The following is a 12649-nucleotide window of genomic DNA, read 5'->3' as shown; positions in this document are numbered from 1 at the left end:
TGTGACAACCTGGGCGTCCTGCAAGGAGACAGTGTGCATTATCTGCCCACAGGGCCTCAGAGAGTCATACAGCTGTCCAGGACAGAAAGTCCCTTCACTCCACCCCGTCCATGCTGACAAGGAAGCCGAGATTAATCCCGTCCCACCTGCCAGCACCCGGCCCATGTCCCTCTAAACCCTTCCGACTCCTGTCCCCATCCAGATGCCTTTTAAATGTTGGCATTGACCAGCCTCAGGCTTGAAGAAGAATTACAGTGTCCCTCTCACCTCCCTGACGCTGCCTGCCTTGCTGTGTCCCCCAGCCTCCTGCCTGTCCCTCCTGACACTGCCTGCCTTGCTGTGTTCCCCCAGCCTCCTGCCTGTCCCTCCTGACGCTGCCTGCCTTGCTGTGCTCCCCCAGCCTCCTGCCTGTCCCTCCTGATGCTGCCTGCCTTGCTGTGTTCCTCCAGCCTCCTGCCTGTCCCTCCTGACGCTGCCTGCCTTGCTGTGCTCCCCCAGCCTCCTGCCTGTCCCTCCTGATGCTGCCTGCCTTGCTGTGTTCTCCCAGCCTCCTGCCTGTCCCTCCTGATGCTGCCTGCCTTGCTGTGTTCCCCCAGCCTCCTGCCTGTCCCTCCTGACGCTGCCTGCCTTGCTGTGTTCCCCCAGCCTCCTGCCTGTCCCTCCTGATGCTGCCTGCCTTGCTGTGCTCCCCCAGCCCCCTGCCTGTCCCTCCTGATGCTGCCTGCCTTGCTGTGTTCCCCCAGCCCCCTGCCTGTCCCTCCTGACGCTGCCTGCCTTGCTGTGTTCCCCCAGCCCCCTGCCTGTCCCTCCTGACGCTGCCTGCCTTGCTGTGTTCCCCCAGCCTCCTGCCTGTTCCTCCTAACGCTGCCTGCCTTGCTGTGTTCCCCCAGCCCCCTGCCTGTCCCTCCTAATGCTGCCTGCCTTGCTGTGTTACCCCAGCCTCCTGCCTGTCCCTCCTGATGCTGCCTGCCTTGCTGTATTCCCCCAGCCTCCTGCCTGTCCCTCCTGATGCTGCCTGCCTTGCTGTATTCCCCCAGCCTCCTGCCTGTCCCTCCTGATGCTGCCTGCCTTGCTGGGTTCCCCCAGTCTCCTGCCTGTCCCTCCTGATGCTGCCTGCCTTGCTGTGTTCCCCCAGCCTCCTGCCTGTCCCTCCTGATGCTGCCTGCCTTGCTGGGTTCCCCCAGCCTCCTGCCTGTCCCTCCTGATGCTGCCTGCCTTGCTGTATTCCCCCAGCCTCCTGCCTGTCCCTCCTGATGCTGCCTGCCTTGCTGTGTTCCCCCAGCCTCCTGCCTGTCCCTCCTGATGCTGCCTGCCTTGCTGTATTCCCCCAGCCTCCTGCCTGTCCCTCCTGATGCTGCCTGCCTTGCTGGGTTCCCCCAGCCTCCTGCCTGTCCCTCCTGATGCTGCCTGCCTTGCTGTGTTCCCCCAGCCTCCTGCCTGTCCCTCCTGATGCTGCCTGCCTTGCTGGGTTCCCCCAGTCTCCTGCCTGTCCCTCCTGATGCTGCCTGCCTTGCTGGGTTCCCCCAGTCTCCTGCCTGTCCCTCCTGATGCTGCCTGCCTTGCTGGGTTCCCCCAGTCTCCTGCCTGTCCCTCCTGATGCTGCCTGCCTTGCTGGGTTCCCCCAGCCTCCTGCCTGTCCCTCCTGATGCTGCCTGCCTTGCTGGGTTCCCCCAGTCTCCTGCCTGTCCCTCCTGATGCTGCCTGCCTTGCTGTGTTCCCCCAGCCTCCTGCCTGTCCCTCCTGATGCTGCCTGCCTTGCTGTATTCCCCCAGCCTCCTGCCTGTCCCTCCTGATGCTGCCTGCCTTGCTGGGTTCCCCCAGTCTCCTGCCTGTCCCTCCTGATGCTGCCTGCCTTGCTGGGTTCCCCCAGCCTCCTGCCTGTCCCTCCTGATGCTGCCTGCCTTGCTGTGTTCCCCCAGTCTCCTGCCTGTCCCTCCTGATGCTGCCTGCCTTGCTGTGTTCCCCCAGTCTCCTGCCTGTCCCTCCTGATGCTGCCTGCCTTGCTGGGTTCCCCCAGTCTCCTGCCTGTCCCTCCTGATGCTGCCTGCCTTGCTGTGTTCCCCCAGTCTCCTGCCTGTCCCTCCTGATGCTGCCTGCCTTGCTGGGTTCCCCCAGTCTCCTGCCTGTCCCTCCTGATGCTGCCTGCCTTGCTGGGTTCCCCCAGTCTCCTGCCTGTCCCTCCTGATGCTGCCTGCCTTGCTGGGTTCCCCCAGTCTCCTGCCTGTCCCTCCTGATGCTGCCTGCCTTGCTGGGTTCCCCCAGCCTCCTGCCTGCCTGCCTGTCTATTTTAGTTTCCAGCATCTGCAGTATTTTCTGCCTTCACCACTTCCTCTGGCAGCTCATTCCATATGTGCACCACCCTGTGTGAAAATGTTGCCCCTTGGGTCCCTTTCCCCTCTCACCCTAACCATATACCCTCTTGTTCCAACCTCCCTCAACCCAGGGGAGAGACCTTGTCTATTTATCCTATCCCTGTCCCCTCCTGTTGTTATAAACCTCTATAAGGTCACCCCTCAGCCTCCGACGCTCCAGGGAAAACAGCCCCAGCCTGTTCAGCCTCTCCCTGTAGCTCAAACCCTCCAACCCTGGCAACATCCTGGTAAATCTTTTCTGAACCCTTTCTAGTTTCTCAACATCTTTCCAATAGGAAGGAGACCAGAATTGCACACAATATTCCAACAGTGGCCTAACCAATGTCCTGTACAGCCACAACATGACCTCCCAACTCCTGTACTCAATACTCTGACCAATAAAGGTAAGCAGGGCATTGCCTGGGTATGGGAGGGAAGGTCTTATGAGGAAAGACTAGAGGGACTTGAGGCTGTTTTCGTTAGAGAGAAGGTAGAGAGGTGACTTATTTGAGACGTATAAGATAATCAGAGGGTTAGATCGGGTGGACAATGAGAGTCTTTTTCCTCAGATGGTGACGGCGAGCATGAGGGGACAGAGCTTTAAATTGAGGGGTGACAGATATAGGACAGATGTCAGAGGTAGTTTCTTTACTCAGAGAGTAGTAGGGACGTGGAACGTACTGTCTGTAACAGTAGGAGACTCGCCAACTTTAAGGGCATTTAAAATGGTCATTGGATAAACATATGGATGAGAATGGGGTAATGTAGGTTAGATGGGCTTCAGATTGGTTCCACAATTCGATGCCACATGGAGGGGCCTGTACTGTGCTGTAATATTCTATGTTTATACCAAACACCTTCTTCACTATCCTATCTACCTGCGACTCCACTTTCAAGGAGCTATGAACCTGCACTCCAAGGTCTCTTTGTTCAGCAACACTCCCTAGGACCTTACCATTAAGTGTAGAAGTCCTGCTAAGATTTGCTTTCCCAAAATGCAGCACCTCGCATTTATCTGAATTAAACTCCATCTGCCACTTCTCAGCTCATTGGCCCATCTGGTCCAGATCCTGTTGTAATCTGAGGTAACCTTCTTCGCTGTCCACTACACCTCCAATTTTGGTGTCATCTGCAAACTTATTAACTGTACCTCTTATGCTCACATCCAAATCATTTATGTAAATGACAAAAAGTAGAGGGCCCAGCACCGATCCTTGTGGCACTCCACTGGTCACAGGCCTCCAGTCTGAAAAACAACCCTCCACCACCACCCTCTTGTCCCTTCGAGCCAGTTCTGTATCCAAATGGCTCGTTCTCCCTGGATCCCATGAGATCAAACCTTGCTAACCAGTTCTACCTTGAGAAACCTTTCTGAAGATGGGCTATTGTTTATTGTTTTGGTCTTGAAGGAAAGGGTTTGTGTGCAGACATTGAGGGAGGCTGAGGCCAGATTTCTTCTCCGGACTGGCAGAGAGCACAGCTCCCCCGCTCTGGCGTGGCCCCAACCCGACGATGGATGGATGGGTGGGGTTCAAAGTTCCGCTGTCGAAGGGTTGAACTGTGCCCCGACCTCATCCCCGTCTCCCTCCGCCTCTGTGCGTTCGACGGAGTCGAGCCCTGCCATCCGAAGAGCAGGAGAGTCAACGTTTCAGGCAAATGCCTTTCATCAGGGCAACCCCAGCCCTGACCCCAGTCATCCAATCGCCCATCGGAATCCCTCCCCACCACCCAGGGAGAACGGGTTCCAGCTCACGACCGCTCACCGAGGGAGTCAATCTCCCTCCCCACCTCCAATCCGTGCTCCCCACCCCTTCCCTTCCCTTCCCTTCCCTTCCCCAGTCCTCCTCCCATCAGCCAATGGGACCTAGCTTCTCTCTCCCAACCCTATCGGAACCTGTCGCCATGGCAATCACCTCCGTCAAATCACCCCCGTCCCCCATCCCCCATCCCCCATCCCCCATCCCCCATCCCATCTCCTCCTCTCTGGGTGGAAATGGCAACCCCTCCCCCCCCCACATAGCTTCTCCGACCCTTGACCTCGCGGCTAAAATCCATCGTTTACCTCGCCCGCATCCTTACCCCTCCCCGGGGGACCGTTCTGGTCAAATCTCCCTCTTGAGGGACCCTCACCTCCCTCCTGAAGTGAGTGACGGGAGAGGTGTTGGTGAGGAGGGGGAGGGGGGGAGATTAAATCAGAACCGAAGACATGGCTCCAGTTGTGTTGGACGGGGTGTGTTAGGCCTGATTAGAGGTTGATTCAGGCCTGCCCTGGCATCCGTGATTTTGCGCTCAGTGCCTCGGTTTGGGAAGCTCAGGATCCCGCTCGCTTCACCAACTGGATCCCGCCGCCTTCAGAGAGCGAGACGCGTGAGCCGACGGCACCCTGTGGTCCTTCCCTCACCTCCTCTGTCAGCGTCGCGGCGGTTAATTCCGTTTCGCCCACCCCTCGTCCAACAGCGCCGCCCGGGAAAGTAGTCCTCCACTCCATTGCATCGCTGAGGGAGCTGCAGCCGTCCAAGATGGTGGCTAATTGCCAACATCTTTTGGGGCGGGGTGGGGGTGAGGGAACAACGTAACTAGGGATGGCTCACAATGTCTGCGTCCCAACACCCAAGAGGAGTAAGATTGACAATTGTAAGAGGGCTGCATGTTTTGACCCCATGGGGTCTTGAGGGGCGTTGGGATTTCCCATTTCTAGTTAAAAAGAGACGAGGGATTAAATAGCATTGAAACTTTATTAAAAGTTGTCAACGAGGCCTGACCTCGGGCCTGTCGCAAGGGCTGGAGGGGTAATGCGTCCGATGCTTCTCGAAGCTGAGACGTTATTTCGTAACCCCCCCCCACCCTCACCGAGGGTCTCAGAGAAAGAAAATGTACACAGGCGAGAGCTCACAAAAATTGGCGGCAACGCAGGTCCAAGATTTGTCCCCACACAACAAACGTTAGGCCGAACACCTCAGGCTCCTGTCTCAGGTTAAAAGGGGACCAAACAAAATGGCCGACGTAAAGCGAAAACAAATCGGGTGGAGAGGCGCTGAAATGTCGGGGCGTAAGAACGCGAGTCGGGTTTGCGAACTCTTGGCCAATCTGGAAACTTCCACAAGGGGGCGAAGGTCGCACAGTCTCCAAGTCGACCCTTCCGGGCGCCCACCCCAAGTCAGGGCAGAGGGTGAGAACCAGCAGCAAGGAAATGAACGGAGCTGGAAATGGCGGATGGGGAGAAGGGGGTCGGTCGAGAATTGAGCTGGTTCACACCAGAGACTCTGAAAACGCGCCCCGTCTCGCAGCGCCCCGTTGTCTGGTCCGCCCGCCGTTGCGGCCCACTGCAAGGCCATCAATGGATCAATGTCGGTCCCACCTTCCCTCCCCGAATCCCACCCAAAGAGGGGATGTCACTCAGGGAGCGGGAGAGAGGTACGGCCGATGTCCAGTAGGGGAGATGGTGAGACGGTCCACCTCAGGAACCTTCACGTCTGGAGCCTGCATCAAAACAAGTAAGAGGACATGACGTCAGGTAACAGAACCGCTGGGAGGCCATGTTGCAGCTGTACAGGACATTGGTTAGGCCACTGTTGGAATATTGCGTGCAATTCTGGTCTCCTTCCTATCGGAAAGATGTTGTGAAACTTGAAAGGGTTCAGAAAAGATTTACAAGGATGTTGCCAGGGTTGGAGGGTTTGAGCTACAGGGAGAGGCTGAACAGACTGGGGCTGTTTTCCCTGGAGCGTCGGAGGCTGAGGGGTGACCTTATAGAGGTTTATAAAATCATGAGAGGCATGGATAGGGTAAATAGACAAAGTCTTTTCCATGGGGTGGGGGAATCCAGAACTAGAGGGGCATAGGTTTAGGGTGAGAGGGGAATGATATAAAGAGACCTAAGGGGCAACTTTTTCACACAGAGGGTGGTATGTGTATGGAATGAACTGCCAGAGGAACTGGTGGAGGCCGGTACAATGAGAACATTTAAGAGGCATCTGGATGGGGATATGAATAGGGAGGGTTTGGAGGGATATGGGCCGGGTGCTGACATATAGGATCTAGACTAGGTTGAGATTTCTAGCTTAGCATGGACGGGTTGGACCGAAGGGTCTGTTTCTGTGCTGTACATCTCTATGACTCGTATGAGTCACTGGGAGGTGTCAGATACAGAGGGGAGTTCCCTGTAATCTTTTCATCTGCAAGGGAATGTCCCATGACACTGTCCCCCATCACTCTCTCCCAGGACAGGGACAGCACGGGGTTAGATACAGAGTAAAGCTCCCTCTACACTGTCCGCCCATCAAACACTCCCCAGGACAGGGACGGCATGGGGTGAGATACAGAGTAAAGCTCCCGCTACACTGTCCCCACATCAAACACTCCCCAGGACAGGGACAGCACGGGGTTAGATACAGAGTAAAGCTCCCTCTACACTGTCTGCCCATCAAACACTCCCCAGGACAGGGACGGCATGGGGTGAGATACAGAGTAAAGCTCCCGCTACACTGTCCCCACATCAAACACTCCCCAGGACAGGGACAGCACGGGGTTAGATACAGGGTAAAGCTCCCTCTACACTGTCCCCTATCAGACACTCCCCAGGACAGCGACAGCACGGGGTTAGATACAGAGTAAAGCTCCCTCTACACTGTCCCCTATCAGACACTCCCCAGGACAGCGAAAGCATGGGGTTAGATACAGAGTAAAGCTCCCTCTACACTGTCACCCATCAAACATACCCCAGAACAGGGTCAGCACGGGGTTAGATACAGAGTAAAGCTTCCTCTACACTGTCACCCATCAAACATACCCCAGAACAGGGTCAGCACGGGGTTAGATACAGAGTAAAGCTTCCTCTACTTGTCCCCCATCAAACACTCTCCAGGACAGGGACAGCACGGGGTTAGATACAGAGTAAAGCTCCCTCTACATTGTCCCCCCATCAAACACTCCCCAGGACAGGGACAGCATGGGGTTAGATACAGAGTAAAGCTCACTCTACACTGTTCCCCCCATCAAACACTCCCCAGGACAGGGACAGCACAGGGTTGGATGCAGAGTAAAGCTCCCTCTACACTGTCTCGCATCAGACACTCCCTAGGACAGTAACAGCACGGGGTTAGATACAGAGTAAAGCTCCCTCTACACTGTCCCCCATCAAACACTCCCCAGGACAGGGACAGCATGGGGTTGGATACAGAGTAAAGCTCCCTCTACACTGTCCCCCATCAAACACTCGCCCAGACAGGGACAGCATGGGGTTGGATACAGAGTAAAGCTCCCTCTACACTGTCCCCCATCAAACATTCTCCAAGACAGGGACAGCACGGGGTTAGATACAGAGTAAAGCTCCCTCTACACTGTCCCCCATCAAACACTCCCCAGGACAGGGACAGCGCAGAGTGAGATACAGAGTAAAGCTCTGGGGCTGCTAATTGACTCTGAGTGTGAATGAGGACATACCGGTTGTGGGCTGTAGCTCAGAGATGAATATCTTGTACATCATCCGCCAGGTCTTCGACATCCTCCTCAGTCACTGCGGAAACAACACAGGCACATCAGCCTGCAGCATCATTGGCTTCACAGCCGCACTGTCGGACGGTCAGTGCTGAGGGAGCGCCACACTGTCGGAGGGTCAGTGCTGAGGGAGCACCACATTGTCGGAGGGTCAGTGCTGAGGGAGTGCCGCACTGTCGGAGGGTCAGTACTGAGGGAGTGTCGCACTGTCAGAGGGTCAGTACTGAGGGAGTGCCGCACTGTCGGAGGGTCAGTACTGAGGGAGTGCCGCACTGTCGGAGGGTCAGTACTGAGAGAGTGTCGCACTGTCAGAGGGTCAGTACTGAGAGAGTGCTGCACTGTCGGAGAGTCAGTACTGAGAGAGTGTCGCACTGTCAGAGGGTCAGTACTGAGGGAGTGCTGCACTGTCAGAAGGTCAGTACTGAGGGAGTGCCGCACTGTCGGAGGGTCAGTACTGAGAGAGTGTTGCACTGTCAGAGGGTCAGTACTGAGAGAGTGCTGCACTGTCGGAGAGTCAGTACTGAGAGAGTGTCGCACTGTCAGAGGGTCAGTACTGAGAGAGTGCTGCACTGTCGGAGAGTCAGTACTGAGAGAGTGTCGCACTGTCAGAAGGTCAGTACTGAGGGAGTGCTGCACTATCGGAGGGTCAGTACCTGTTTGAGATGGGAGTAAGCAGAGTACCTTCCTCCTCCATTACCTGCCCTTCTCTCCTCCCATTCCTCACAATCCCCCATCTACCTGATTGTATCTCCACCTTCCTGGAACTACCATCTATTGCACCCTCTGCCTTCCTGTATTCCTCTCCTTCCCTCTAATGCCACTTCTGCCATTCCGTGCGGTTTAGTGGGATCCGTATCCGAACACCCATCCTGCAGTCACAGTTTCCAGGAGTTTTCCTGTCCTCCCTGATCTCCCACATCCGACTGGAAGCACACATCCCCCTTTGGGAAACCATTTCTGTCCCTTTAACAACCAACCGACCCACAAATCGCCTGGGGGCAGGGAAAAATAAACAACGTCCATTTTGCTCTGAAACTCAGCATTAGCACCGTCTTCCTGCTCTGGGATAACCTACTTCATATCTTTTGAATGAAAGGTCAAACTGGGGTCAGATCTCCACAAGGAGAAAGTGAGGACTGCAGATGCTGGAGGTCAGAGCTGAAAATGTGTTGCTGGAAAAGCGCAGCAGGTCAAGCAGCATCCGAGGAACAGGAGAATGGACGTTTCAGGTCCTGATGAAGGGCTTATGCCCGAAACGTCGAATCTCCTGATCCTTGGATGCTGCCTGACCTGCTGCGTTTTTCCAGCTACACATTTTCAGCTCTGATCTCCACAAAGCAAAGAACATCTCGCCCTCCCCTATCCACTACAATCAATTTACAAAGACTGGTTCTGCCCTGTGAGTCTCAGATTCAAACACCGGACTGTTCAGGCTCAGTAACTGAATGTGTTTGGTTTCGAATGTCGTTTATAAATCACTGCTCCCTCTCTGAATCAGCTAGAGGAACAGCTCCCCTTGCACTCTTCACCAAGCCCCGAACTCCAGTGATTTATTTTCTCCTCCTCGTCAGTCTCTGTCTGTCCCCTGAGCTTGCCCTCCCGAAACCTCGCCTCCTGTTGTCTCTCTTCTGCCTCCTGTTCGCAAATATGGCCAAATATATCCCCAAAGCCTGTCCGCCAGTGACGATGGTGGACTCCTCCCAGCTTGTCCCTGCAGCTCCGACCACCCTTGAGAAGCTCGACCCCATCCAGGGACAGAGCAGCCCCCGCTCGGTTGGCACCCCCTCCCTCCACCCCTCCTCAGTAGCAGCAGTGTGTACCATCTACAAGACGCACTGCAGCAACTCCCTGAGGCTCCCCAGGCAGCACCTTCCAAATCCACCGCCATCTGGAAGGACAAGGGGCAGCAGATACATGGGAACACCACCCCCCCCCCGTTGCACGTTCCCCCTGCTCCCCATCCCGACTTGGGAATATATCGGCCCGTTCCATGGGTCAGGATCCTGGAACGCCCTCCCCCAGGGCATTGTGGGTCTAACCCACAGCACCCGGACTGCAGCGGTTCAAGATGGCCGCTCACCCCCACCACCATCTCAAAGGGGGCAACTAGAGATGGGGCAATACATACTGGGCCCAGCCAGAGACGCCCATATCCCAGGAGTGAATGGAAAAATCTCACACTCACACTCTTACACAATAAACTCACACACAGCCTTACACAACACACACTCAAACACACATGTACAGTCATATACACTGATACAGTTAGGTACCAATGGAACACGTGTATGTCATAACAGATACAGTAATGTGAGTGCGTGGCTATATGTATCTGTGCTTGAATGTATGATCCTGCCTGTTTTGTGTGTGCATGTGCGTGCATGTCTGTGTATGTGTGTGGGAGTGTGCCTCTGTGTGTGTGTGTGGCTCTGTGTGTGCCTCTGTGTGTGTGTGGGAGTGTGCCTCTGTGTGTGTGCCTCTGTGTGTGTCTGTGCCTGTGTGTGTGTGTGTGTGTGTGTGTGTGTGTGTGTGTGTGTGTGTGCCTCTATGTGTGTGTCTGTGTCTGTGTGTGTTTGTGTGTGCCTCTGTGTGTATGTGTCTCTGTGCCTCTGTGTGTGTGTGTGCGCGCATCTGTGTGTGTGTGTGTGTGTGTATATGCCTGTGTGTATGTGTGTGCGTGTGCCTCTGTGTGTGCCTCTGTGTGTATGTGTCTCTGTGCCTCTGTGTGTGTGCGCGCATCTGTGTGTGTGTGTGTGTATGTGCCTGTGTGTATGTGTGTGCGTGTGCCTCTGTGTGTGCCTCTGTGTGTATGTGTCTCTGTGCCTCTGTGTGTATGTGTGTGTGTCTGTGTGTGCCTGTGTGTGTGTGTGCCTCTGTGTGTATGTGTCTCTGTGCCTCTGTGTGTGTGTGTGTGTGCCTGTGTGTGTGTGTGTCTGTGTGTGTGTGTGTGCCTGTGTGTGTGTGTCTGTGTGTGTATATGCCTGTGTGTATGTGTGTGCGTGTGCCTCTGTGTGTGCCTCTGTGTGTATGTGTCTCTGTGCCTCTGTGTGTATGTGTGTGTGTCTGTGTGTGTGTGTGTGTCTGTGTGTGTGTCTGTGTGTGTGTGTGCCTGTGTGTGTGTGTGTGTGTGTGTGCCTCTGTGTGTATGTGTCTCTGTGCCTCTGTGTGTGTGTGTGCGCGCATCTGTGTGTGTGTGTGTGTGTGTGTATATGCCTGTGTGTATGTGTGTGCGTGTGCCTCTGTGTGTGCCTCTGTGTGTATGTGTCTCTGTGCCTCTGTGTGTATGTGTGTGTGTCTGTGTGTGTGTGTGTGTCTGTGTGTGTGTCTGTGTGTGTGTGTGCCTGTGTGTGTGTGTGTGTGTGTGTGTCTGTGTGTGTGTGTGTCTGTGTGTGTGTGTGTGTGTGTGCCTGACAGCTCACCTGTACTGCAGGTGTCAGGGCTGGAGTTTGTGACGGGAAAGCTGAAGGATCTCCTGAGGGAGGGGGTGGGACTGTCCAGGCTGATACTCTTGGTGCGTTTCCGACACTCGACCACTAACAGGCTCTTACATTGTTTGTGGCAGCTAATCCCACAGGCTGCAGAGAGAACAGAGCGAGACAGAGGGTCAGCCAGCAGGAGGCAGTCTAACCACACAGGCAAAATCACACATACACACTCACACTCACCCACACACTCACTGCACAGGCAAACACACACACACTCACACTCACCGCACAGGCAAACACACACACTCACACACTCACATTCACCCACACACACACTCACACTCACCCACACACTCACCAGCTACAACATACACCCATCCACACACTCACCACACAGGCACACTCACACACACACTGACCCACACACTCACCACACAGGCACACTCACACACACATTCGCCCTGACCAACTCATGCTCACTCACTAACACTCAAACACACACCCACCCACACCAACACACATTCTAACACACTCGCAAAAATATCATCACACTCTCTCTGGCACATCAACACACACTTATTCACACCAACATAAATACACAAAAACTCACGGTGTCTCAGCGGGTAGCACTGATGCTCACGGCGCTAGGGACGCTGATTCAATCCCACGCTCGGGTGACTGTCGGTGTAGAGTTTGCACATTCCCCACCCACATCCACCGTGTCGGCGTGGGGTTTCCGCCCACAGTCCAGGGATGGGCAGGTTAGGGTGGATTGGCCGTGCTAAATTGTCCCATAGTGCCCAGGGATTAGATTAGATTAGATTACTTACAGTGTGGAAACAGGCCCTTCGGCCCAACAAGTTCACATCGACCCGCGGAAGCGCAACCCACCCATACCCCTACATATACCCCTTACCTAACACTACGGGCAATTTAGCATGGCCAATTCACCTGACCCGCACATCTTTGGATTGTGGGAGGAAACCGGAGCACCCAGAGGAAACCCACGCAGACACGGGGAGAACGTGCAAACTCCAAACAGTCAGTCGCCTGAGGCAGGAATTGAACCCAGGTCCCTGGAGCTGTGAGGCAGCAGGGCTAACCACTGTGCCACCGTGCCGCCCCTGTGTGCAGGTTAGGGTGGATTGGCCGTGCTAAATTGTCCCATAGTGCCCAGGGATGTGCAGGTTAGGGTGGATTGGCCGTGCTAAATTGTCCCATAGTGCCCAGGGATGTGCAGGTAAGGGTGGATTGGCCGTGCTAAATTGTCCCATACTGCCCAGGGATGTGCAGGTTAGGGTGGATTGGCCGTGCTAAATTGTCCCATAGTGCCCAGGGATGTGCAGGTTAGGGTGGATTGGCCGTGCTAAATTGTCC

The 12649-nt window shown here is 55.2% G+C and overlaps 1 protein-coding gene across 1 annotated transcript in view; it reads right to left on the bottom strand.

Annotated features, from left to right (window-relative positions):
- Positions 1-5067: 5067 nt before the first annotated feature.
- The window catches only part of LOC132836141 (RAS guanyl-releasing protein 2-like), a 114514-nt gene continuing 106932 nt past the window's right edge, over positions 5068-12649 (bottom strand). The window contains exons 15-17 of the mRNA XM_060855459.1: positions 11267-11422; positions 7794-7866; positions 5068-5831 (exon numbers count right to left, since the gene is read on the bottom strand). Of these exons, the coding sequence (XP_060711442.1) occupies positions 7811-7866; positions 11267-11422 (212 nt within the window). The 3' untranslated portion in view covers positions 5068-5831; positions 7794-7810. The remainder of the gene's footprint in view (positions 5832-7793; positions 7867-11266; positions 11423-12649) is intronic.

The sequence above is a fragment of the Hemiscyllium ocellatum genome, chromosome 46 (genome assembly GCF_020745735.1).
Source record: "Hemiscyllium ocellatum isolate sHemOce1 chromosome 46, sHemOce1.pat.X.cur, whole genome shotgun sequence".
Taxonomy (NCBI): domain Eukaryota; kingdom Metazoa; phylum Chordata; class Chondrichthyes; order Orectolobiformes; family Hemiscylliidae; genus Hemiscyllium; species Hemiscyllium ocellatum.
This window is presented reverse-complemented; position numbering and strand designations above follow the sequence as displayed.